This window comes from Crocodylus siamensis, chromosome 1 (genome assembly GCF_052110815.1).
Source record: "Crocodylus siamensis isolate JL-2025a chromosome 1, ASM5211081v1, whole genome shotgun sequence".
Classification (NCBI taxonomy): Eukaryota; Metazoa; Chordata; order Crocodylia; family Crocodylidae; genus Crocodylus; species Crocodylus siamensis.
In genome coordinates, this window is record NC_143395.1 from 321,863,149 (window position 1) to 321,890,456 (window position 27,308).

At 42.9% G+C, this 27,308-nt stretch overlaps 2 protein-coding genes across 5 annotated transcripts in view; one reads left to right on the forward strand and one right to left on the reverse strand.

Annotated features, from left to right (window-relative positions):
• GPR180 (G protein-coupled receptor 180) overlaps positions 1-23,356 on the reverse strand; it is a 35,538-nt gene extending 12,182 nt beyond the window's left edge. The window contains exons 1-8 of the mRNA XM_090023552.1: positions 23,171-23,356; positions 21,267-21,419; positions 14,779-14,979; positions 10,075-10,255; positions 9,791-9,840; positions 5,438-5,595; positions 2,350-2,541; positions 1,914-1,991 (exon numbers count right to left, since the gene is read on the reverse strand). Coding sequence (XP_089879678.1) covers positions 1,914-1,991; positions 2,350-2,541; positions 5,438-5,595; positions 9,791-9,840; positions 10,075-10,255; positions 14,779-14,979; positions 21,267-21,419; positions 23,171-23,300 — 1,143 coding nt within the window. The 5' untranslated portion in view covers positions 23,301-23,356. The remainder of the gene's footprint in view (positions 1-1,913; positions 1,992-2,349; positions 2,542-5,437; positions 5,596-9,790; positions 9,841-10,074; positions 10,256-14,778; positions 14,980-21,266; positions 21,420-23,170) is intronic.
• A 48-nt stretch (positions 23,357-23,404) lies between these two features.
• TGDS (TDP-glucose 4,6-dehydratase) overlaps positions 23,405-27,308 on the forward strand; it is a 32,878-nt gene continuing 28,974 nt past the window's right edge. Inside the window, exons 1-3 of one of the 4 annotated variants that reach the window (XM_090023586.1) lie at positions 23,405-23,665; positions 24,906-24,972; positions 25,275-25,343. Coding sequence is in view for 1 of the 4 variants with exons in the window: in XM_090023567.1 (XP_089879693.1) it covers positions 23,796-23,866; positions 24,906-24,972; positions 25,275-25,343 (207 nt within the window). In the remaining 3 variants the exon portion in view is untranslated. Of the gene's footprint in view, positions 23,666-23,726; positions 23,874-23,983; positions 24,046-24,905; positions 24,973-25,274; positions 25,344-27,308 lie in introns of those variants that run through there. The other 3 variants (XM_090023567.1, XM_090023577.1, XM_090023593.1) reach the window with 3 other exon arrangements.

Sequence of the window (27,308 nt, forward strand, 5' to 3'; positions counted from 1 at the left end):
GGGGGGTGGCCCCTGCCGCTACATGCACCCCAGGAGGACATGGGGGTGAATGCCCCCAGATATGTGTGCAGGGTGAGGGTGGGCTGCTGCTGCAGGCTAGCAACAGGGTGGTGCCGAGCTTTTCCCGGTGGGGTGATGGGCCATGCTGCGCTGTGGGAGGAGGGCTATCGGGGAGGGGGGGCTGTAGCCACCACAGAATCTGCCGTAGCCCCCTCCCAGCGCCCTCCCCAAGTGCAGCCCTGGCCCAACTGCCTGCTGGGAAGAGGCCGGTGCCACCCTGGTCCCAGCCTGCAGGGGCACCTTGCCCTTGTTCCGTGTGCACATCTGGGGGCGCACACCCTGCATGCCCTCCTGGGTGTCTGCAGTGGCAGGAGCTGCTGCCCCCCAACCCCCTCCCAGTCAGTGTCCTGATGAGCAGGGATCCTGGTTTTCTCTGATAAAAAATAATCCCCAATTTTTAGATATATATCATTAGTGGTGTTTCATTTTAATGATGGAAACGTGGATTTTGGGGTCCCTTTTTTAATCCAAAAATTGGGAAAATCAGAGAAAACCAGGAAGGATCCTTGCTGATAAGGTCTGCAATGTGGAAATTAACATTTTATTTACAGCAACTTATATGAAGAACTAATTACAGTAAAGAGCCAACAATGTTGCTACTGCCCTTGCAAGTGTCTGGGGCCTAACCTTGTATGATGCTAAGTCCTTGTGGGAACACAGAGTGCCCAGGAAGTGTAGGATCCAGGGAAACAGGCTGGGAGACATAACTGGTACTAGGAACTTCCTGGTGCCACACTTCCTGGACAGTTGGTGTTTCCAGAGGACTTTCGCTATCTCACATAATCAGCCATGACTGGAAGAAATCATTTTTCTACATTCTGCCTTCCCAAAAACAAGGTGCGTATTTTATTGGAGACATATTGTATGGTATGAAAAAAGGAAGTGTTAAATGAGTACAATTTAAGAACTGCACTTACTTAAACACAGTAGTTAACACTTACTCAATACCCCAGAAATCCTGCTACAAAAATCCTCCTACAGTGAATTGCCAGATTTCAACATACAGCAAAGAGTAATGATTTCCTACACCGATTCCCATTTCAAATGAGCTGGGGAGGGGAGGAGCAAGGTTTTAAGTGAGCAAGAAAAAGCAAACCCAGTACTATTGTGATTAATGTAGCTATAGGAATCAATCACTTTTCAGCATGAACTAACATCAAATAAGAACTAATTTTTTTCTTCTATTTACTAACATACCTTTTAACCTACGTATCCTCCACACAATAACAGTTCAGTTTCAGAAGATATTTGCACACTCATGCACAGACCACATTAAGTATAAGCAGCAAGAGCTCTGCTTTTCAATGATGTAGTCACTCACCTGAGAATGATGGTGTACTTTATCTGTGCACGGCAGGCTCCACATACTAGCTCCCAGCATGTTATAGCAACCAGAAGGCCAAATAAATCCATCTTTGTTTTAATCTTAAGAGTTTACAAACTACATTATACATTTTGAAAATAGCATTTAATCCAGTAAGACAGTTCAGCTGTGGCTTCCTTGACTTGCTCTGTCACATAACGCGTTTTAGAAATTTGCCTAAAAATTAACCTAAACAATTTTTTTTGACAGATTTGTGAAAAAAAGCCTGTTTTACTAGAAGCAGATTTTGCTTTGCCTTAAGAATCATACCTCTTTTCCCTACAAACTATTACGTTTACATTTTATGAAGCTTAGATTTCAGCCATGTGACTCAGTAGCTTGTGGCTAGGACTTCCCAAGCTGCTTTAGGGATACGAGGTTAGAGGTTGAAGACCATGAATTTGTTGAAATGACACTAAACCTCTAGACTAGCTGTTGTATATAAACAATTCTGTTAAAATTCGATCCAGTTTATCTTATTCACACATACCTTCTCTCTCTGATAGTCTCTAAATATTAAAGAAATGGTTGCAAGACATGGGTGACACAAAAACCACAGGATGCAGGCCTGAAAAAAATGAATCACATCTTAGAAATGTATTCTAATATACTAAAACAGGGATATGACAGAAGGTTACATTTCCAACTTTCTTTTTACAGATTCACTCTTTCGGAATAAACCAATGTAATTACAGCCACATTATTAAAAGTTTGATTTTTAAGTTAGATTTTGTTTCTAATGACATTTAAAATTACTACTCAGAGTATACTGAAATAATGTCATTTATTTAAACAAATAAAATATTTCAGCAGTAACTTTCCTATGGGCACAGGCTGATTCTCAACAGCATGCCACAGAAAATATTTACACTAAAAAGAATCGTTTCCCCTCCACCCCTCTTCCTTCCCTGCCATGTTACTCTTACTTTGGCAAAGGTGATATAGAACTCCCTTTTGAGTGTACTTCTCTCCACTGTGATGATCTGATAAAGGCTGCAGGCCAATGACAGAGCTAGGCAAACTCTTAGACCGGTGAGAAGTCCACTTGCTAAACTGTAGTGCAAATGGTAGCTGTGATGATTTGTATCTTCAAACTGTTCCCAAATCAGTAAAATACTCTGTAAAATGATAAAGAACAGGTCAAGTAACTACTGTACCTACGTGTCTCATTCCTTCAGAAACCTAACTGTATTTATGATAGAAAAGTAGCAGTACAGCATTGTGGTTCTGCTTGGCTTGCTAGAAACTGCCATTTTACTAAAAGAAACAGCTAAAACTGCTCTCTTGGCACCACAGAAGACAAGTGATGCTTTATAGCCAGGAAAGCAGTTGGATTTCTGCTTATAAAATGAGTTAACTTTCCAGAAATTACAACATTTCCAATCAAGCTTCAACCTAGGACTTGACAACTGTAGCTACATTCCTTTGAGAAACCTGAAGGGAAAACTTCCACTGAATTAACGAGAATTTTGCCAATTGGCTTCAGCAAGAACAGGACAGAGTTGTTAGCAGCAGTCTTCCAAACTACTATCCCCCTTCTTACTTGAACTAGTCTACTTTCTTCAGCACCATAGGTCTAAGTTAAAAAAGAAACTTAGTACTCCAGTACTGAACACTGTAACCAATAATTTTTGGTGACCATCTTCTGTAATGAAATTCAGAATCTTGTCCTTGCAAAGCTAATTGGGGGCTAGACACCTTAGAACAGGAGTAAAAAAATACAGTGAGATCAGTGTGCCACCCAAACTCAAAAAAGCTCGCTGGGAAACCAGTTAACACTAAACAAGAAAAAGTGAAATCGCATCTTGCCCTTCTTGGGACTTAGGCTCCTGAGAATACAGAGAAGTGCCACCTTTTACTTGGGCTGTGGATCCTTACCCCAAATCAGGCAAGTATGTCCTTTTCTACCAAAACCTGAGCAGTAGTCTTTCTTCTTTCAAAATGGGGGAAAGGGCCACTAAGCTTTGTAAAATCACTTTGTAGTTAGAGCACTCACTCAGCATATGGGAGACTTGGATTTAATTTCCCCTTCTGACTAAAGGAATTCAAACCCATGACATCTACCAGACATGGAGAATGTCCTAACCACTTTGGGTGTTCTGGGACTGGGGCACTTCCCACCCCTCCTGCTGACGCTATGCTACAATTCAAAATTAAGTGGGCCAGAAAGAGATCAAAAGTGAGAACAATTATGTAGATTAGAGGTTAGGACACCCAGCAGGAAGGTGGAACTCTGGGTTCAGGCCCCTGCTCTAAGGACTGAAGGAAGTTTTAACACAGTGGAGGGTAATCTTTTTGGCAGATGCAACAAAAATTAATCTTGCACCCTCTCTCAGTGTCACTCTGATCCCCTTCCCTGCCCAATCTGCTAGATGCCACACAGAAGTTGTACATCCCACTTGTGGCACTCATGCCACAGGCTGGCCACCCCTGCTCTATTTAGTGATCATATAAAAAGGGGACACCATCATTACCTCCTACTCTTCTAAGAGACAGCTGTGACTGCCAATTCATTTTGTGCATGGCCCAATTGTGTTAGTATGCTCTGACAACAAATATTCATTCAGTTTCTTGAATAGGATAGGTTGAGGAACACCTGGTTTCTGAATCTCAACCAAGCTTAGGTTTACAGATCCTGAACTTCTCAGAACGTAGGTACTTCTATACATTGTACACATAAAGAACTTTAAAGGTTACAAACTCAGAGGCCAAGGGAGTTTTGGTTCAACCACAATTAAGAGGCATCCGAGTGAAGACTTTTAGATTAATTTTTTTTTTTTACTAGGCACTTACATTCCACTTAAGTCCTTTTTTAAGACACAGACTGCTCTAAAGCAGACTGAAATACACAGGAATAATTATCAGTTCACCGATAAAGATTTTTTTGGCCAATATCAATTGCCGATTATTAACCAGCCATATTGGCTGATACCAATCTGATATGCAGCCAGGTAGCTTAGAGAGCAGCATCTGTTAAGTAAGTCTGTTGGGGGGGGAGGAGTGTGGGGAGGGAAGGGGCTTGTGCGGGCATATGGAGGCCTCCACGGTGAGGGAAGAAGTGGGGTTGGGGCAGGCAATGCCCAGCGGGGCGGGGCATGGGATGGAGTCGCAGGCAGATTGTCTGGTGGGCATGGAGGGGGGAAGGGGACCCAGCTCCCCACTTGCACACACCCCTGGGGAGGAATGGGAGGCACATGTCTCCCTGATTTGTGCGTGGGGTGAGGACAGGCTGCTCAGGCTTGCGGGCTTGAGACCAAGGGCTGTGCCAGCCTCTTCCCAGTGGGGTGGCTGGCCCAGGCCTGCACTTGGGGTGGTCAGGGGAATATGGGGACTTTTGGGGTGGCTGTTGCCCATCCTATAGCCCCCCTCCCAGTGCCACTGCCTGCCCCCTCTGAGCGCAGCCCCACACCAGGAAGAGGCCAGTATAGTCCCTGGCCCTGAGCCTACAGCAGGCAGCTCATACTTGCCCAGTGCAAAAACCCAGGGGGGCACAGGCCTCCCCATGCCCCAGGGGTGAGCATAGTGGCCAGGAACTGCCCCCCTTCCCCATCCTGGGCCCCACACTGGCTGGATAGCACCTGCCCCTGCCCTAGCCCCACTCTCTCCTTCACTGTAGGGGCCTCAATCTGCCCCACCATGCTCCTTCCCTCCCCCGTGCCCCTTTTTCTCCCCAAAGACTTACTGGCCAGATGCTGCTCTCCACACTGCCTGGCTGCATTCCTGGCCACATGCATTCTGAGGCTGGGCACATGTACACAGCACTCACTGGTGACACAATGGGCTACACCAGCCACAAAAAAGCCAACTGCCGATAATGTCAATTTTCCTTTTATCGGTGCCGATCCAATATGGACAGATATATATCGGTGTACCTCTAGGAATAATCTCATTGGCTTTAATGACAGTTAGTTCAACAGGCAGAACAATCAACTCCCAGCTGCTCCTAAGAGCAACTGCTTAAATGCTACTATTATAGTCCATGTACAGCATAACTAAGAAATATAAAATACTAACCTGCATAACAACAACAACTACAGCAATGCCAGTAGAGGTTGGAGTTGAATCCCACTGAAGGGGTCTGCTTTGAGATTTCTTCAGTCTGCCTACTGTCCAACCCATACACAAACTCAACAACAGGTATAACATTTGTATCTGAGAGACTACATCGCACACTATTGGGAATGAAAAAGAGTTAACATAGTCACAACAAGAGAGAAGTAATTTCTGTTTCTAATTAAAAAAGGGAAAATAGACGTTGTGTGGTTAGCCATACATTTAACTACAATTTAGACATTTCTCACTGTAATTTTCTCATTATGTGCCAGATTTTATTCTAATCTATTAGGTGTCTAAAGTGAACTTGAGCAAAGGGCAGTCCTTATTTCATCCTGTTTGAGTCCCTGAATATCCATTAACACATTTACTTTTGTAACATACTAGGATTTTGGTCTTAAGACTAAGTAACAAAAAAAGCAGTGAGGAAAGTTCAACTTTTATATTATCAGTTTTCCATGGACACTGAAAGAGTGGAATAGGGTGCATGCAGGCACCTAATAGATAGCAAAGGATCTGGTTTTATATAAATTTTGAGATTACTTAGTACTGTAATACACATTGTGGATAATTTTTCTATCAGCTTTTATTTAAAAAAATTGTGAACTAACAATTTTCTCATTAAGGTTACAATTCTCCTATGAGCTTCATACACTCAGACTATTGTGTTCATGCAGAATCACTTAACAGTCACTGCATACAGATGGTCTGACCAGGTGGTGAATGGGGTAGGAGGACACTTAACATTTGACTTAGATTTCAGAGCAACCAGTTAAGAGACACACTCTATGGTTTCTTAAGACTAGCTTGAGACTAAACTCTGGCCCACATTTTATTTGGAGCAGGGGTGTCGAGTTCCCTTGATGCCATGGGATAAATCCAAACAACGAGGAGGTGTGCGTTCTGGATCCAAACCCACCTTTGACAGCAGCAAACAGCATCAGCAAACCACAGAATGAAGAAAGCTGTTACTCATTCCACCACCCCCTAAACATCACTTGAACCCCAGATTTTGACAGTGGATCATACTCCTGAAATATGGACCCTTCCAGAAGCCCCAAAGCCCAGGTCTTTGACATCCCTGATTTGGAACAATAATTCTTGCTCAACTGGTTTAATTTTTGAATATTTAAATATATTTTACTGCGAGTCGTATGTCCACTTTTTTGTTCTACTTGGGTCTCAAGCATTGAGAACCAGCATATGCACTTTCTTAATCAACAGCTCTGATTCTCCTGTGCAGATGTGCTTTCCTCTGCAATCTACATTTAATTGCATCACTCTTTCTCTCTCTGTCCCCCTTACCCACAAAAATCTATCCTTTCTAGACTCTTTCGTCTTTGGAAGCTATGCTTTTAAAGCCAAAATATCTTGAATTAAGCTATTACTCTAAAAATAATGGGAACAAAGAATAAAATATCCCTTGAATTAAGAGATTAACATACAATAGTCTTCATTTGAAAGACAATATTCTTCACATAAATATCTGCCAACTTAAAAAAATGCCTAACTCTAGTATTCGAAGGAGTTAAAGATAGGCTCATATCACTCATCTAACTTTACTTCTGTAGGTCAGAGAGAAGGTTTAGTCATGTGGTTGATGGAAATGTTGTGAGGTTTCAGTATTTCAGAAACAAAGAATTAATGCCTTTTACTGCAGTGCCAAGTGCCATCAAGAGGCTGTTAATGCCAACTGCAAGTTTTTTATGGAATTTATGGATACTGTTTGCTGCTGGCATATGAAGTGTTCAGGACTACATGCAAAAATTATATATAATGACTGGGAAGAAAACAACCACCACTTTTACAGGTAAAAATGTCCATATAAATCACACTTAAAAGTAAAATCAAGCAAATGCAAAAAACCCAGAATCAAACATCACTTGTTTTTGTATTGCTGTTCCTACTATTTAATGAGTAAAAATTTATTTGCAGACATCTCCTCAACCTAATAACAAATGTTTATCCAGGCAAAATTTAACAGTACTGATGATAAGATTATGGGAACTACTTTACCTGGTGTCTATATTTAAGTTTTACTACAGCATTTAACCCCAATATTTAAGACCTTTGTTTATCTTACAGTAAACCTACGTTATCAATCAATATGGCATGTATATTTTCCTCCTCCAGGTCCAGAATGCAATCTTTACTACCAGTAGTAAACAGCCACACTAGTAGTCCTAGTCTAAAAATGGCTTCAAGATGTCCAGTGATAGTTAGCCAGAGAATAGTGAGCAACTCCAAAAGATACAGGAACCACAGTTCAGTTTAAATCACCTGGCCTCTTCCAAACTAGACAGGTAGCTGGGGTCACTCAGAGGCTCTTGCCTATATTTCACTGTCTCATCTTCTATATTTGATGATCTTATAGGTCCCTTCTGGTCCTTCTATTCTATGATATTTACCGTATCTAGGTAAGTGTCGAGTAATCTTTTGGCAAGCTCTCCATTTTGACATACAAGTACGCGCAAGTGATTTAACAATTGGGTAAAATATATCAGTGTGGGACAATGAAATAAGAATAGGATAATAGTCTGTGGAGAAATATCAAAAGAGAATTCCAAACAACATCTAGTTTTATTTTTCTTTTTGAAGGGGAGGCCAAAATGGCAAGACTGAATTTGTGGGAGGTACTTTGCTATCTAAGTTACCACATTTAGCTAAATCCAAGACAACCCTAAATTTGTTATAATTAGATTCCACACATGGAAAATTATCAGAAGGTTGTCTTAAATTCATCCCTGCCTCCACTGCTGTAGTGGGAAAAGCAGTGGTGGGGTTGGGGAGGAGGAGGGAAGGCCTGACCCCTGCCCTCCGCACTACTTGCCTCCCTTGTGCCTGTAACCCCACTGCCTCTACCCTCCTCCCCTGCCCTTTCTCCTCTTCCCCAACAACACTGCCCTCCCCTCCACAGCCTCTGCCCCTAAGGATGCTGGGTTGGGTAGACACCAATGGTTGCTCTTCACTTTGGGTTGAGTCAGGGCCAGAGCTGGGACCAGGGGAGCTGCTTGCCTCCCTACTGTCTCAATTACAAAACAAGGGGCTTTCCTCTAGCCCCACATTAAATGGGGAAAAAAACTTCAAACCAGAATTGAGTAAACATGGTATGATACTTAACCTGCTACCTTAGCACTGAAATGCCATTTTCACGGACAATTTCCAAATGGTTGAAAAGGAATCCCTTTGTATTTCTAACCAGAACTTAAAAAAAACAAAAAACAGTGTCAGGTTAGCTTAAAGCAGTGTACCACGGCACAAGATGCTCTGTGGGGTTTAATTCTAGTAAGACATGGAGTAAAGCCCAACACTTTAAGAAAGATGAGGACAGATTGGAAAGAGACCAGAAGAGAGTGATAAAAATTATTAGAAACTGAAAACATAACTTATGCAGAAAGGTTGAAAGGAGCAGGGCTCTTCAGTCTAGGAAAGGGAAAACTGAGGGAAGATTTGAAAATGGTCTTCAAATATGCTATGAAATAAAGAGGATGGAGACAGCTTTTTCTGTGTTGCTGTAGGGAACAGAAATGGGAACAACAGCCTCACATGGCAGCTGAGGAAATTTAGGTTAGAGATTAGGAGGAATTTCTTATGAGGATGGTTAAGCATTGGAACAGGTTACCACCTAAAGAAGTTGTGGAATTTTCATTCCTGGGAACTTTCAAGAGCAGGCTAGAAACACACCTGGCTCGGGATGATCCTGCCACAAGCAGTGGATTGGACTAGATGAGGACATGAGATCCCTTTCAGCCATACTTTCCTACCATCCTATGAAGTCAAGAAGACTGCTTTGTTAATACCAGGTCTTAATACAATAATTCTTGTTATAGCTCTAACTTGAGATATCGTGACTTATATTCCTTCATTTTTTCATTAAATTATATTTAATGAAATTAAATTGTATATCTAGAATTATTTTTAAAATACCTTAGTATTACAGATCCTATTCAGCCTATTAAAGCTTTGATCAAGCAAAAAATACTTCAGCATTTGGAAAAATTTATCCATATTTATCCAAGTGATAGCTCTAGTCTTAAGTGCCAATACCTGAATGTAAATGTATGCATCTATCTGTTTATAGGATTGGGTCTAACAAAATTAAATTGTCTAGAGCTGTAAACCATGTCTTTCTTACTTAACTTTTGAAATAACCAGGAAGAGCCATTTGCTGCAGAGGAGCTTCGTGTAGTGTTTAAAATCTAATGATCTATAGCTGAGATAAGAATCTGACCCTAAACGTTAGCACTATTTAAAAGGCTCCACATCAATCAAAATAAAATGTTGGCAATATTAAGTTGTATTAAGCATACTCACATTCTGCCAAACTTCCCATAAGAGGTGCCCCAATTCCATCTTTAGAGTAACTATAAGGAGAAACAACACCACCACCACACACAGGAGACAATATTTGTTAAAGTTACTCAGTCTTAAATTTGACTTTTTTTGTTAACAGTAAGTGAAAAAACACACAATGTTTTAACTAGCCTTTCCCACAAGTTGTCACAATTCAGAATTGATTTGAATAGTTAACTGATTTTTACAGTTAAATAGATTTTATTCTTCATTTTAAAAGAGAAAAAAAACATAAGTACAGTTACCTTGAGAAATGCAGGTAGTTGGCTAAAGCTGAACCAGCCTGTAACAGTAACGCAGTTGACAGTACCTTTAATGCAGCATGCATAGGTCCACTTTTCTTAACAGTCTGCCATAGTGATTGAGTGTATATGCAAGCAGCTACAAAGTAGACTAGAATAAGTATGGAAAAAAACTCATGTAATCCTGTAAAGAGAAGAAATGAGGTTTACTTAATAATGCAAGTTTGGTGAGTATAGATAATATAATGCAATGCAATGCAAATCAAATCACTAGGACGATCAATGTTAAGCAACATGGTCTTGGTAATTACTGACCAAAAAGCAACTGTAAAGCTGAACTAGTACCCAAAACATGTTCTTTTATCTTCTCCATATACTAAGAACAAAGGAAGAATCTGTGTGCTAGTTTTCCCAGATGGCTGATTATTTGACCTGAAAGCCTAGTTTTAAATCAAAATAATCCTTTTCTGAATGCAAGAGAGATTCTGTGCTCAATTTCTCTAAAAATGTCATGTGCAGCGTTATTGTAATGACTGACATACCTTATACAGACAATTAGGGTACACCAATAAAGAATTTCTTGGCCGATACAAATAGCTGATTATTAACCAGTCATGTCAGCCGATACCAATCGGATATCTGATTTATAGGAATGCAGCCAAGCAGCTTGGAGAGCAGACCTGCCATCTTAAAATTCCCTGTAGCTCTCCTGCAGCCACCCCTCCCAGTGTTGACACCACTGCCCATACCCGCTCAGCTGATCCTGCCCTGTCCCTGCTGGGCCCAGCCCCCCTGCCAGGAAGAGGCTGCGCTGTCCCTGGCCTCGAGCTTGCAGCCCATCCTTGCCCCATGCACAAATCTGGGGCATGGGGTTCTATCCACTGCCCTAGCTGCATTCCTGGCCACATGCATGCTGTGGCTATGTACATGCACGTGGCACTTATCAGTGACATTATCGGCCAAAAAAAGCTGATTGCCAATAATGTTAATTTTCCTGTTATCGGTGCCGACCTGATATGCGACCATATACCGTTGCACCTCTATAGAAAATATTTCCTTGAAAAATCAGGCAACAGTTCCAACTGATATCAGCAATTAGAAACATCTCCAAGAAATGGTTCAGACAAACAATGAGTCTTCAAAGATAGGTTAGGAGATGAGAAGAGAGAAATCCATATCCAATAAATGCAAAAAGGGATCTATGTATCCACTGGGTGTCACTCTCATACCACATAAAATGAAGCATGGTTAGTTTAAATAGCACCTGTACTAAGGAGACAGCTTTTAGGTATGGAAAAGTTAAAGCTGTGCAAAGAAAAGTAATTCCATTTCACGGAAGACTCAAGTGTTCTGAAATCCTGCTTTATTCCAGATTTGGAATGAAAAACAGAACAAAGAATGAAACTTGGTGAAAGACAAAGTCCTGGTTCCTGGCTACAGGACACTACTCTGGATGACTGCCCTAGAGGCCGGGCAGCTCTATCATGAAACTGAGATTGGGAACCAGCAGCTTTAGGACTTCCATATTTTTGGTTCCACATCACCCCACCAGGCAAGATGCAATGGGATAAAGAAGACTGGAAACTGGAGCAGGCAAACTTGCAGGAAACCAGATAGCTTGCTTTCTCCTAGGCCTTCACTGAAAAAAATAAATATTCTTTGGAAATGGTTCAGTTTTGAACAATGTATTCTCCAAGAGAAAACTGTCAGACAAATTCCAACTAGTGCAGAAGAGAGAGCATACACATTAGCAGAGGCTTACATTTTTGGCAGGAGTGCCACAAATTAAGCCTTACGTCTTCCCTGTGTGCCACCCTTATCTCCTTCCTCTGCTATGCCTTCTGTTCCCTGCCCTCCCTAATCTGATGCACTGCTTGCTATCTGCTGCTGTTCTGCCTGCCTCTGCCCCAATCTGCTGTGCACTACACACTGGCTGCCTGTGCCACGGGTTGGCCGCTCCGTCATAATACATTAACTACAGAAAGGTTATCAGTGTTGGATGAAATATGAACGCTCACCACTGCAGCTAGTAACTACAACTCAAAGCATTTAACTTGAACGTGCATGGAATGGAATGGCAGAGGTCTGTAGACTTCGGGTGCACAATGTGTTTATTCCCTAGCAAAAGTGGAGTAGACAAGATGCACTGGTGCAAAAATTCCACTCTGGACATAGACAAACATATACCAGACACAACTTTAAAAAGGGGGGTAGGGTGGGGAAGAGCTGCTGCTGCTGCTGCAACTGTTATACTCTGTGCAGGAGCCTATAGCAATACAAATCATGCAAGTCACCATAACTTTACCCCGGATGGGTTAAAGTTGGATCTGTTTTGCTACACTGGTATTGCTACAGGCTGGTACATAGGTAACTTACAGAACAACAGCTGCTGCTTGGTCCAAAGCAGTGGTTTCCTCTCCCCTTTTGAAACTGTGCCATGGATACATTTTCCTATACCCTCTAGGCCATGACAATGTACTCTTCAAAAAGCAAGGAGTAACTATATATTGATATACCAGTCACCTATTGACTCCCCTTGCCAGTTTAACTTAAGGTAGTCATTTGATCCTTACAAACAGATTCCCTTGCCACCTAGTGACCAGATGTTGTAATACTGCCTACTGCTTGAGTAGCTGGTCATGCATCCACTCCTTACAGGGAAACAAATTTATTGTGCAGTAAAAATCTGGGATCTTGTCATGTGTCTATGCCCTTTATGGTCTTAGAAAAGACCAAAGTTACAAAGCTACTTAGCAGGCCGTCACTTCAATTTTTTTTTAAATTCACCTTTCTGCTTACCCTATTTAGCCCATCCAGCTATTTCCTTTATTTGGACTTTTTTTTTGCCTAGAGAAAATCTGTATTTTGGACAAGATTTGCCACCCTGGCTTGCAGTGAGTATCTACCTGATCTATGGGTAGCCTACCATAAACTGACTTTTCACAAAGTGGGATACTTCTCAACATGAAATAGAAGACTTTGTCCATTTAGTTTTCATCAAAACATTATCATAATCACCCTAAACTATTTAGCATACAATGTCTATATGATGAGAAAAAGTCTGTAAAAGAACCCCTGAAAAACTGATATAATAAATGGGTGGGTTCTCTTCCTTCTCTTCTACCTCACTGCCTTTTTGACTTAGCTTTAAACTAACATGATATCATGTTACAAAAGTATTAATGAAATTTCAGGAACTCAAGAAGAGTGAAAGGGGATCATACCCAAGTGTCTAATATGTAGAGAATGATTCAGCGCCAAATATAATATGCCTTTTGTTCAGATCAGTTTTCAGCCACAAGCCTTCTGCTTGTAAAAGTAATGTAGGGCTAATATGCATAATCAGGACTTTGGCATGTAAGTTCCATCTAAGGCCAAAGTTAGAATCTTGAAAATCCTGTCAAGCTATCACCTAATCCTTGAGGCACTTTAACTCTGCAGGACTTAGTTTTACATGAAACGGATATTGGATGCAATATGTAAACAGCACTAAGAGCAGGGACTGAAATCCAGGACTCCGCTCTCCCAACCACATACCACTAACTTAGTGTCAGGCTCCCTCTCATGCTCTTTTTCTGTATGAATATAGTTACTTTCTTACCATGTGCACCATGTCCCCAAAACCAGCCCTCTAAATTGGGTTGTATGTCTCTAGCGAGGATTTATTTTCCTTTGTTGGAACAGAAACAGAGAGGAATAGAAGGAACAATACACTGGGCCCTGGTAGTTCCTGCCCCAGAAGTACAAGGACTAATGCTGGGCTTAAGACAGTGTACAAAACAAAACATGATTTGGTGGAGTGTAGACTAGCCATGATTTCAATACCTGGGAACTGGAGGAAACTGTTGTTGCTGCAGGTTGCAAAAAAGACCCTATTTGGGAATATTTTAAAGACATTCCTCTATCACCGGGAAGTGCTGGTTTTATGTGTTTAATTAAATTTAAATTGGCAACTTAATGCAGCTTGATACAAATAGGAGCAGAAAGTTAATCATCTAGCAAACAAGAAATATGGATTTCACCATTTTATAGTGTACCAATATACAGGATTTCTAGCTATCTAGGTATGCCAAGCTATATATTTTTAAAATATGTATCTAGGAAACACATGTACCAAATCTATTGGAAAACTGTATTTGGTCATAAATCAATGTTAATTGTTAAATCAACCAATGAAAATGCACCTTTGAGAGAGCGAGAGCACATGTAATAGGGAAGTAGGTAAAAAAACAAACAAACAATAATTTAAATCAGGCTTTTGGCTTGCCAATTTAAATCAAATCAATTTGGTTTAAATCAATCCACCTGTGTTATACAGATCATTTGTTTACTTTCTCTAATAGCTCACACTTGATTAAAATATGATTAATTTGTGTCATAACAACATAAAACTTGAGTCTACTATAGTAGAGGCCAATCTTTTCAAGAAAATAACAGGAGAACTGTTTGATGTTACAATTCATAACTTATTTCTTTGATAAGACCAGATTTATATAACTGCATTACAGAACTGGAAGAGATTGTCATGTTAGGAATATTCACTGGAATTCCTTCCTTTTTGAGAAAAGTATAAATCTAATGTGAATAATTCCATAGGCCACAAACTTCCAATTTCACACTTTTTTCAAGCATAGTAAGTACCAACTCACTTGATGATCAGACCCTTACTTAACTTATAAATCTAGCTTTGAGAAAAAAAAATCTTACCAGATTCCCCTGCGCTAAAGTGATCTAATGGATTCCCTTCTGCATCTGGGTTTAGTAATACCATTTCAAACTGAACATCCTCGGATTCAGAATTTTCATAATTCTCCTCGCAGGTAAACTTGTCTACATAAAACACATACCATGTTTCTGGATATGGAATCTGGGACACTGTCATATTTTGCTCTGTGTGGTTCATAGACACTTTGAAAAGAAAGAAAATGAAATTAGCACTGAATGCATCACAAATAACTTATAGAAATTAAATCTTCTTAGATAATGTACATATTCAACTCTAAGACCACAACTTTTATTTTTATGCTTTCTTAAGTATATAGAAAAATGAATAGTCTGTATCAGGATGCAGTCATAACACTCTACAGAGGACACTGAACTCAGTACTTATCTTTATTTTAAACTTGGTACAATTGTGGGAGAGGATTAGAGAGAACATATGCTCATAACCAGTCTTTCAGTTTCTCTAATCACAGGGTATGAGACAGCTCTTATCACTACACTGTCAACAGACAATGGACTGCAAATGCTAAGAATCCAGTAGACTGCCATTCTATTTGGCACACCCCATACTCCTCCTCCTCAACAGAGGATTTCAGGGCTTCTCAACAGGAATAGCTATTTGGTCTGAACTTCTCATTTGAACATTCTTATTTCACAGTAAGAGCACCTTTGGAAGCGAACCAGGTCAAACCCCACAAAGAAAGTAAAGGGAGGTTAACCAGTAATCTGACAGATTGATGTGTTCAGAGAGGGATGAACTTTCATACACTACAACCTACTTTGTCAGATGCTATGCAAATACTGTATTTATTCTAATCTAAAAACAACCCCCCCAATAATTAGATTTTATACATGGAACATTTACACGTTTATAATTTTCTGTATATAGAATCTAATTATTTTTCATTCAATCCTCCCAGTGGTATGGGAGGCAGGCAGTGGGGAAGCAGGTGGTGGAGAGAGGTCATGCAACTTGCTCCCTACTTGTGCCTGGTCCCTCTATCACTTCTGTCCCCGCAAGCCTTGGGTCCCCTGCTTCTTCCCCAGCCTCTGCTCTATACTGGCAGGCTCTGTACCCATTCTTACCTGTGGCATTGAGCATAGCTCCCACTCAGCACCCTAGGCTGCAAAGTGTATGGAGCCTGCCAGCTCAAGGCAGGGGTCTGGTGGGCGAGAATGGGGAGGGGCAGGTGGAAGGGGGATAGGAAGAAAAGGCAGCGGGTGGCCTGGGTGGGGGCAGGGTAAGCTAGGTAGCAGCTGTGGCTGTCACCCCTACCCTAGGTGGGGAATAGAGCCTGAGCCACAGCAGCTGCTGGCCCCTCAGCACCCTCATACATAGTTCTAAGAGAAGGGGCTTCTTTCCACTGTTACACAAACCCGCCTTGTCTTAGAATCAAGTAAATACAGTACTCAGTATGAAACAAGAATGTTGCCATGGAAGTGAATATAGTATAGATATTATATCTTTAAAATCATACTCTAGCTTGTTTTGTAATATCTTTCCCAGGTAGATAAACCATAAACATCACATGACCTGCAAGTGTAGATCTAGCAATTGAACCCATTCCTAAAAGTGTGGCTTTTCTCAAAAAGTGTGGCTCTTCTCAAATTATACCAAACCAGATGCATTAGAAACTGGAAACTCCATTTGGTCTTGAACAGTTACTTCTGATAAGAGTGGTGGCAGCTGTGTCAGTCATTACAAGAACATTTGGGAGGTGTAATGCAGGTGATTTTTATACCTTTAAAAGAACGCCATATTTTTCTTGTGTATAACCTACTTCTTTCAGCCTCAAAACCAGCTGGGGAAAACTGGGGTATGCATTGTATGTGAGCAAAAGGAAACCCCGTGGGTATGGAAATTTGGTGCATGTGTGTGGGTTGTGGGGGGGAACTGCTGCCAATAACCTCTGCTAATGCTCTCCCCTCCCTCCTACTGTGTGGAACACCCCTCTCTTCCCCCCTGCCCTTCCATCTGCATACTCGGTCAAGCTCATGCACAGAGTTGATTCATAGCCAGACCCAGCACATTGAATATGACCCAACATGCAGACCCAGAGCTAATGTGCACTGGGTCTAGGACCACATGATGGCCCTAGAATTGGAGTTCAGTGCTGAATCCACGGTGCTCTCAAGCTACACAGCCCTGGGACTGTTGTGCTAGATTGGGCCTGACACCTGGTCCCAGACCCAGTATGCTGGATCAGTCTGTGGGCCCCGTCTGCTGCATGGGGCTGGCAGCACACTCAGGAGCAGACTCTATTCGCTAGCTGTTACTATTCAGATCCATACCCAACTTAAGATCCTTTTTCCTTCATGGTACCTTTTAAAAAACAACGAGGAGTAAAAACATGAGAAAAAAATATGGTAATCATGAGAAAAATGAGCATTTAAATGCATAGAGTACTATAATGTAAAACAAGACATTACAAATACACAATACCAGCTCAGTCCTTGAGCCACTAGCTGGGATTTTTAAGCTACTTAAAAAGGTTCACTAATATGCCTCCTCCTAAAACATTATATGAAAGCAACTCTTTTATCTACGGGTTTATTGCCTTTGCAATGTTGATGGAAAAAGATGCGGATGCAATATTAAGAGGGAGCAAAGAAGGTAGAGACAGAAGAAACAAGAGCATTTTATAAATGCTATATAAATATCCGTATAAGTCATAAGAGAAATGTTAGGTAAATAAACTAAATTTGTCTCCTAACAGGGATTTACCTTGCGTAGCTAATACTGAAGTTAACCCGAGCTCCATTTAGAGACAGTATCTTCAGCATTCAGTTGCTTCTAAACAGCCTCCATATTCTGCATGTTTTTTTTTTTTAAAGTTTTGCCTATTATTTTTGCAGTCTGACACTTTTCTAGATCAGTGCTGTTCAAGTTGTGACCAGAGCCACTGCGATTGCACAGCTCAAGAACCATCCACGTGGTGGCTCAAAGGCTCCTAGGCTCCAGAATCCAGGGGTGAACGTCACTGCCATTTGTACCCTACTAAATTTGGAGATTTTGATCACTGCTGGCGATTCAAAGCAGCAGCAAGGGAAGATGGAGAGGAAGTGGGGAGCAGCAACATCCACCCTCTGGTTTCCCTGCTGCCCTGTCACTGGAAGCGAGTTGTTCAGTCTGAGAGCAGCCCCACAGAACTGAGTAAGTTGGACAGCCCTGTTCTAGAGCACTGCTGAAATACAAAGTTCTTGTTTTGCATTTAAGCAATTTGAGAGAAGCTATCTTAAAAAAATCCCTCAGCTGCAACAAGCAACTGTTTTCAGAAGTTTTATGGAGACAAACTAGCAATGAAAAGTTGACAAAATGAGAACAATTCAGGGCAGATTCTGAAACAGGTTATAAAGAGCATGGCTGAATGGGAAGAGAGAAAAGAGCTTATAAAACAATGAATGTAACAAAAAAGGCGAACTGACTAATTTTCATAGAAAGCAAAGAGTAGGCTAAGCAGGAAGATAGCAAACCTGTACATTACAAAAATTCCTAAGTGAGATAAAAAAATCTGTCACTCAGAGCTCAAGAATATTTTGGAGACAAGCAATTTAGAAATGTCTAATTCAGGGGTTTTCAACCTTTTTTTAACAAGTATATCACTTCATATTAAAATTATTTTGAGGGGGGCTGAGCACATGCACACATGTGCATGCATATCCCACCTGCCCCCCCAGCAGGTAAGTCTGTGGGGGAGGGAAAGGGCCGTGGGGGGTGCAGATTGAGGCCCCTACAATGAGGGAAGAAGTGGGGCACAGACAGAGGCAGGGGTGAATGGGGTCCCGGTTGGCCCGGTCATGGGACAATCAGAGCCCAGGCAGGTCATACAGGGGTGCGAGAGGCTCCTGCCACCATGTGCACCCCAGTAGAGGCCCAGGGGCACATGCTCCTCCCCGATCTATCTGCAGGGCAGAGGCAGCTGCCACTGCGAGCTGGGCTTTATGTGCTGCTGTAGTTGTCCTGGGAGCGGTGCGATGCAACGTGTGTCCCGCCACTGGGCAGGCAGGGGGAGTGGCGTAGCTCAGTGGCAGCAGGCATGTGGCATTGCACCACTCCTGGGGCAGCTGCAGCAGCGCACTACGCCCACTGCAGAGCAGCAGCCGCCACTGCCCCATGCACAGATCAGGGAGGCATGCGCCCCCATGGCCTCTGCTGGGGTGCAAGCACCGGCAGGAGCCCCTCTGTGCTCCCTATGACTTTTTTAAGTACCCCTAGGAGTACACGTACCCCTGGTTGACAACAGCTGGTCTAATTCTTCATCTAACATCTAAAATAAAATAAAAATATTAAGTGAGTGTGAATTTAAAAGGACTGTTTCCCTTTTCTTCAAGGCATTAGTTTATCAAGAGCTGGATTCAGACACTTTGCTGTCTTTCAGCTTAGAGTACTCTTTGCATTCAATGAAAATGTGCATCCCTCTGAAATAATTTGCATCAGATACCAGCAGGAGTAGTATACCAAATGAAAACAAACATGGGGGGGCCTCTAACAAAGGTGATTTGTCTTATATTTTAAGCATGAATAATTCTTATGTCACATGCCACAAAACAACCAGAGATAAGAAATAAGGATAATGGGACAACAGTTTTTTTGGCATACAATAGTCTTAGGAGCAACATCAGGACCAGATTGTGTTATAATTCTATTCCAACCGCATGTCAAAAATCTTAGTTACTTCACAGATTGTGGTTTCCTGGTTGCATAGAAGGAACACATGAAAATAAAGAAGCATTATGTAAGTCAGATACTGATGAATAAAGACCCTAATATCTACTTAATTTGATAAAGAATGCTTTATGCTTCTTTTATTTAGGATTTCTAAAGTCACAATCAATAAATGGCACAAAAATATGCTCTTAGTGTCTCTATCTCTCAGTTACATAACTAATCAGAACTATTGAATTCTTTATTGTTTAGCTGTTCTACCATTTGTGTTTGCACTCAGATCAATACACAAATTAAGCATTATCTTGATTAACACATCTTTGAAACTGAATTTTAAGAGAATCTTCAATGTTTTGTACAAAGACTGACAGATTTATGCTTCCATGAAAGTGACTCTGGCCTTTTATTTTTGTTTTCCTGTCATTGAACAATACATTTTCCACAAGGCTGGGAGAAAGAAGCCTCTTGACAAAACTGAGTTATTCTTCTAGAAACAAAAGACAACAACATAGCATGCATATTCTATGCTGGTATAATTATCAGCTCAAATAGTAACAACCCTTGAACTAAAGATTCAGTGATGAATAGCTAATTGCAGACTTAAATAATGAAAGGATATTGAGATCAACAAACACTGTAAAATGAGTATGCACAATTTACTTTTGATTTAAGAGATGAAACTTACAGAAAGAAATGAAAAATGATAACATTCTGGCATGAGGAAGTAAAAAAAAAAAAGGTTTTTTTCCCCCAGCAGCAAAGCTAGCTTATTGTGTTGCAACATATTCTTACCTTACAAAGGAGTATGCATTTTGCTTCAGAGTATGTTTACACAGGACAATGCAGTGGCATGCTCAGTTAAAGCTGAGCTAACTTGAGTACTAGACAGAGTAGTTGGTGCTTCAACGGATTCAGAGGTAGCTTATGTATGCCTGTGTAACATAATGTACGGTCTTTCTTATAAATTTACGTACATTGGAATCCATTATGATTGTTTTTTTAAACCTATTTTCTCCTATTCCAGGGATAACACACATACATACATTAGAGCCATGCTTAACTCAAACTGAGCACATCTACATGATACGCATAATGCACAGACTAATTGTACTGCGCATTAGTATGGTGGGCAAAACCCATGCTAATGTGCAATAGATTTAGTCCAATGCACATTAACATCACTAAAAACATTCATCTACACTAACGCACAGTAGCACCAATAACAGATCATTACCTGTCAATGTACCATAATTATGGTGTATTAAAGAATGTCTAGACACTTCCACACATTCATTTGACTGATCTCATTTTGCATATTTGTTTGAAATGAAGCTTTTCAGGTATAAAGCCTAACTGGGTGCTATTTTGCAAACTCCATAGCTATCTTTTTACATAAATATTTGCAAATAGATTTTTCCTTATATTTGAGGTGGGAACAACATCTGGGTTGAATCCAAGCATGGAAAATTTCACCCAAATATAAGCACTCTCTTCAACCAGAACCAGACTCAATATAAGACAGCCTGTATTAAAACATTTCAGTATTTAGTTTATCAAGGACTGTTTAGTGTCCCAGCAGTCCTTGATAAACTTTTTCAAAACATAATTTGAAAAAAGTACTTCAAAGTGATCATTTGCAGTAAGCACATTTCATCTTGTAATTTCTTGAATATTATTTGAAGTCAAAGTTGTGACATGCTTAACTTTTGTTACAAAAGTCCTACTGACTCCAAAAAAAGACAAAAGCTTAGTGCTAAGTATATATAGTCATAAGCCATAGTTCAGGGGTTAAAAAAGACAAACTCACTTGTCAGCTGAGCTTTAGAGAATTTTTCTGTACAGCTGTGATCCTGGTCCTGTAGGTCCAGCCATTCCTCTGCTCGAAACAGGTGAAGTCTGGCTTCTTTTCCCACAGCTGTGGCGACATTGTTGATTCTGATACACAGAACAGCATGGTCACCTTAATATTTAAAAAACAAAATCAACTATGCTTGGATTATGCAAAGAAGGAAAATTATCTAGGAAGATATTGCAAGTGATAGTATATAGTCATTTAAGTGAGCAGTATATTAAGTCCCTTTTCATCATTTTCTACTGATGTCTTCATCTTTCCCAGGAGCTGCTGTTGTTAGAAAACCACATGAAGTAAGGTGGAGCCTCAATCTTACAGCCTGCAGATTGGATCCAACCCAATTTCTCAACCTGGCCTGTTGGGCCACCAGTTGGGGGCACAAGCTGCCAAAAATGTGGGGACCTTTTGCTTCACTGGGCATGGCTATTTGCACTGAGCCAAACTCACTACCAGTTACCCCCAAAAATCTGTTGGACCCCTGATCCCCATCCCCAGATCTGCTGTTGCACCCAGACTCCCACTGCTACAAAAGCTTCATCCCCTGATCCACTGCTGTCCCTGAACCCCATGCTACCTCCAGCCCACTGCTGCTGCCACAGTGGTTGCCTCAAGGATGGATCCCACCAGTAAGGAGTCCCACTGTGGGGCTGTGGCAGTGTTCTGGTGGTGGTGGTAGACTTCAATAGCATCAGGGAAGCAGCAATGGTGTACAGTACTTTGAGCAGTCAGTTTGAGCCCACCAAAGGGGAAATGTGGGAGGGGAGGCAGAGAAAGCAGTGCCATAAAGTGAGAAAGGAGCGAGCTGGTGGCCGGTTACTATAAAGGCGGGACAATGTTGGGCGCTGCAGTGCTACAGACCAAGGGACGCTCTATTGCTCATCAGTCTGTAAATATAGATACAATTTTTCTTCAGCCATTGTTGACGTGGCAAAGCCTACTTGGCTTGAGTCAAACAGGCACTTTTCACCAAGGTTTTCCAACAGGCACAGCAAGAAATAGGGTCTTGCAGCTGTCTGTGCAATAGGGGTGTGCTTAAAGTGGCTACAGCTGTTAACTATCTGCATGTAAGGCACTCAATCCACTCTTCCAGGCTGTCAGCTGGCATTGCTGCTCTACAACCTCATTTCCTTTTGGTGTCTTAAGGATGTCTGAGGATCCTCCAGGCAGCATTGCCAGGTGTACCATAACTACCGTATCCATACAATTTCAACCCTTGAACAACGTACAATAATACTAAGTGTTCAAAACACATTGTAATTTGAAGCAGTTAATTGACACAGCATGTGCAAAACCGGATCACTAATCACTGTCAGGGAGGCTTAACAGACTTTTGGGTTCAGCTGCCTGTGCTTCCTTATGACCAGGGATCCTGCTCTTCTCTGATAAAAGAAAATCTCCATTTTTTAGATAAAAGAGTAACCCCAAATCCACATTTTCCCATGATTAAAATGAAATATTAGGGGCATTTCATTTCAAATCCTGGAAAGGTGTGAATTTGGGGGGATTTTTTTTAGAAATCAGAAGAAGCAGGATCCTTACTTATGATGACTGCTTGCCATGAAATAAAGAAACACTTCACCTTTGCTGACCCGATCCTCACTCACTGGCGACTTAGTGAGCAATAGAAAGTAAATAAGGAGAAGAACTTATTTGCATGCTTATATTTTTTTTTCGGTGCAAGCCAGGTTTTCAGGAAAAAACGATCCTTTGCGCTTCCAATGCGACAATTTCGTATTTCAGACCTAGTGACGCTGCTGCCTCCAGGGCAGGGCGCCCGCCCGTCCGCCCGCCCGCCGGCCAGGGGGCGGAGCCAGCCCCGCCACGCGTCCGGACGGCCGTAACGGCCCGCGGGCACCTACCGCGGAACTGGAAGCGCGCGGCAGGGCGGCCCGGCTGGGCCCTTGCGGCGGCGCTGGAGAAGCCGCCCCGCAGCGTCTTCCCGCAGGCAGCTACGCACAGTATGAGCCACAAGAACACCCGCCGCCTCATTCCGGCCCCGCGGCCACTTGAAGAATAAGCCCTGTCCCCAGCCCGCGCGGCCTGGAGGTGGGGCGCCAATGGGAGCCGTTCTTAGCGGGGAGGGGCGGGGCTAGCGGCAGCCCCCGCCCCCCACGACCGGGGTCTCCTGGCTCCAAGCTGCTGTGACTTGTGTATTGTTAGGCCGGGCCGTAAAGCGGCGCCGCGTGGGCCCTAGGTGCATCATGGTTGCTGTGGAAAGGGGCAAGGCTTGTTTCCTGAGACAGGCGAAGAGCGGGCGGTGGAGATGGTGAAGGTTGCTCAGGCCGTGGCCTCACGCTACCAAGCATGGGATAGGAAAAGGAACAGACCCCGCCTCGCAAAACAGGAGGTCTGGGGTAGGCTAGCGGAGTGAGCATGTGCCCCGACGAAAGAGCGGTGCCGTAAAGTGTCGTAGGAAGGGGTAGGCTGCCGTAAAGCGATGAGCAAAGGGGCTAGCTGGCGGCGGGCTGCCGTAAAGTGCGGACGATGTCGGGGGCTGTGGGGCCGCGTCCAGCCTTCGAGAAGAGGCTGCTGGTGACAGGCGGCGCCGGCTTCATGTCAGTGGTGTGTGTGTGTGTGTGTGTGTGTGTGTGTGTGTGTGTGTGTGTGTGTGTGTGTGTGTGTGTGTGTGTGTGTGTGTGTGTGTGTGTGTGTGTGCGTGCGTGCGTGCGTGCGTGTCCGGGGATCCCTTGTCCGGCTGGGGCTGAAACGTTTGGAGGGGACGAGCAGCGCGTCGGTTTGTTAATGGGGGGCAACCACGACCGGTCCCGCCCCGCGGGGAGGGGGCGCGGCCTGAGCCCACAGGACGAAGGGGCTGGCCCCAGCCTGTCTGGGTGGAGAGATGGGGGCATAGCCTGGTCGTGGGGCAGGGGGAAGAGAAAGGGGCATGCCCCAAACCAGCTGCTCAGGGAAGGGGACGTGGCCTGACTCTGACCCCAACCCACCCTGCAGATTTTGGGGTTTTGGCAGTGGGGAGGGGTGGCAGTTCTTTTTCTACCTGTGGGGCAGCCCTGGTGGCTCCTTTCCAGGACTCTGACTCCAGGCTCATCCCAGGATTTCCCCCAGTGGCCCCTTTTCCCCCACATTTGGCCCGGGTTGGGGGTTGAGCACCCCTGGTATATTCATATATTCTTAGATATTAGGGGCTAGATATTTCCTAGTGACATGTAAAGCTTGCTGTGGAACTGCAGTGGTAAAACACCAGAATAAGAGTTTTACTTGGGGTTGAGGAGAGACTTTATGAAGACTGTGAACACCCAAAAATGCCTCTACAAAAATTCCCATCTTGTTAGGGAACCATAGTTGCATATCTGTTGTGTGCTTACTTTGAGGCCATGTTGCATTGTTGAAAAATGGCTGTATAGAAGGGACCTCACAAGATTATTGGGTCTAGCCCCCCTGCACTTGGGCAGGAAAGGCTGCTGGGGTCAGACAGAAAAGAACCACTGAAGTAGCAACATTTACAAGCTGGGAGTGAAAGTCAAATATCCATAAGAAAAGCTTCAGGAGGTGCCAGCCTGCTTTCTGCTTAGTATCCCAAGCTATAGGTGTAATTGTAAAATTGTATTCTCTTTTTTTTTTTTTTTAAACTTACAGTGCCTCTCATGTGGTTGTGTCTCTAGTGGAAAAATATCCAAACTACTTGATTATAAATCTAGATAAGGTAAGATTTGTGGAGGTTTTGGGGGCATGCCTTTTCAGCTGTTTGCATGTTTGATCATTTTGTTTTCATTTTGCTAAAGAAAAAAATAAAAGGCAACAAACAAACAAGTGAGCCATGCCATAGCATGATGGCCTTGTTACGTGGAAAAAATTACATTGGTTTGAAATGATTAAAATCTAGATTTGGTGCACGTCTCAAGGTAATTTAATATTTACTTGGTAAATAAGTAGCTTCTGACATGCCATGTTTCAAGAAAACAAGTCATCGTGGTAAGGTTTGCTTTCTTTGTTTTTTTTATGAAGCTGGACTATTGTGCAAGTTTGAAGAATCTTGAAGCTGTTTCCCAGAAACACAACTACAAGTTTATTCAGGTATGGTAGACTTTGGTAGATGTTTAAGTTTTATTTCACATTTTAATTTCTGTACAGCTAAGATTTAATTGGTAAACTACTCCCTCTTTTCTGCGTTTGTAGAATACCTTTTTTAACATGGTTTTTACTCAGGAAGGTGTCACTTGTGTTCATGACTGATTTATTACTAAGCTGTTTGAGAAAATTATGCTGGCACACATCCAGGAGGGGCCAGCAGGGGACTACATGCTTAGGGGCAACCAACACGGGTTCATCAGTGGCAGGTCCTGTCAGACCAACCTAGTGGCCTTTTACGATCAGATCACCAGATCATTAGATGCAGGGGTAGCAGTGGACATAGTCTTCCTGGACTTCTGGAAGGCTTTTGACACTGTCTCTCACCCCGTTCTCATTAAGAAACTGGGGGGCTGTGGTGTAGACACCCACACAGTCAAATGGGTCGCCAACTGGCTGGTGGGCCGCACCCAGAGGGTGGTAGTGGATGGGTCCTTCTCAACCTGGAAGGACGTGGGCAGTGGGGTTCCTCAGGGCTCGGTCCTCAGGCCCGCACTGTTCAACATCTTCATCAGCGATTTGGACGAGGGGGTAAAAAGCACCCTGTTCAAATTTGCTGATGACACTAAGATGTGGGGGGATGTGGGCACACTGGAAGGATGCAACAGGCTACAATCAGACCTAGACAGGTTACAAGGGTGGGCGGACAAGAATAGGATGGGCTTCAACACAGACAAGTGCAAGGTGATGCACCTCGGGAGGAACAACCGGCACCATACCTACAGGTTAGGGAACTCCCCTCTTGTCAGCACGGAGGCGGAAAGGGATCTGGGGGTCATCATTGACTCCAAGATGAACATGGGCCGGCAGTGTGGAGAGGCAGTTAGGAAGGCCAACTGCACCTTGGCATGCATCCACAGATGCATCTCGAGCAGGTCCAAGGAGGTGATCCTCCCCCTCTATGCGGCACTGGTCAGGCCGCAGCTGGAGTATTGCGTCCAGTTCTGGGCGCCACACTTCAAGAGAGATGTCGACAGCGTGGAGTGGGTCCAGAGGAGGGCCACTCGTATGATCAGGGGACAGCAGGGCAGGCCCTATGAGGACAGGCTGCGGGACCAGAACCTGTTCAGCCTCCAAAAGAGAAGGCTGAGGGGGGATCTTGTGGCCTGTTATAAACTAGTCAGGGGGTTGATCAGCAGGCACTGGAGAAGTCACTGTTTCCCCGAGCACCGCCAGGAGTGACTGGGAATAATGGTCACAAGCTGGCAGAGGGTAGGTTTAGGTTGGATATCAGGAGGCACTACTTAATGGTCAGGATGGCTAGGGTCTGGAACCAGCTTCCAAGAGAAGTGGTGCAGGCTTCTACCCTGGGGGTGTTTAAGAGGAGGTTAGATGAACATCTTGCTGGGGTCATTTGACACCAGTATTCTTTCCTGCCATGCCAGGGGGTTGGACTAGGTGATCGGCTCAGGTCCCTTCCGACCCTAGAAACTATGAAACTATAATGGGACCTGCAGAGAGAGCCACTTTCCTAGTGACATGTAAAGCTTGCTGTGGAACTGCAGTGGTAAAACACCAGAATAAGAGTTTTACTTGGAGTTGAGGAGAGACTTTATGAAGACTGTGAACACCCAAAAATGCCTCTACAAAAATTCCCATCTTGTTAGGGAACCATAGTTGCATATCTGTTGTGTGCTTACTTTGAGGCCATGTTGCATTGTTGAAAAATGGCTGTATGGAATGTTTATGCTTTGTGCAGTGGTTTCATTAGGAATGAATATTGGGTGTGGGAGGAAGAGGGAGTTGTAAATACATCTGAAAAATTCTTTTGTGGTACATCTTTTATCAGTGTGAGAGTTATCATAATACAAACTTTGAAGTCACAGAAATGTTTAGGTTGGAATAGCATAGGAGCAGACTGCTTGTGTTAGTTGAAGACTGACATACTGAACATCCATTTATGTCCTCCAC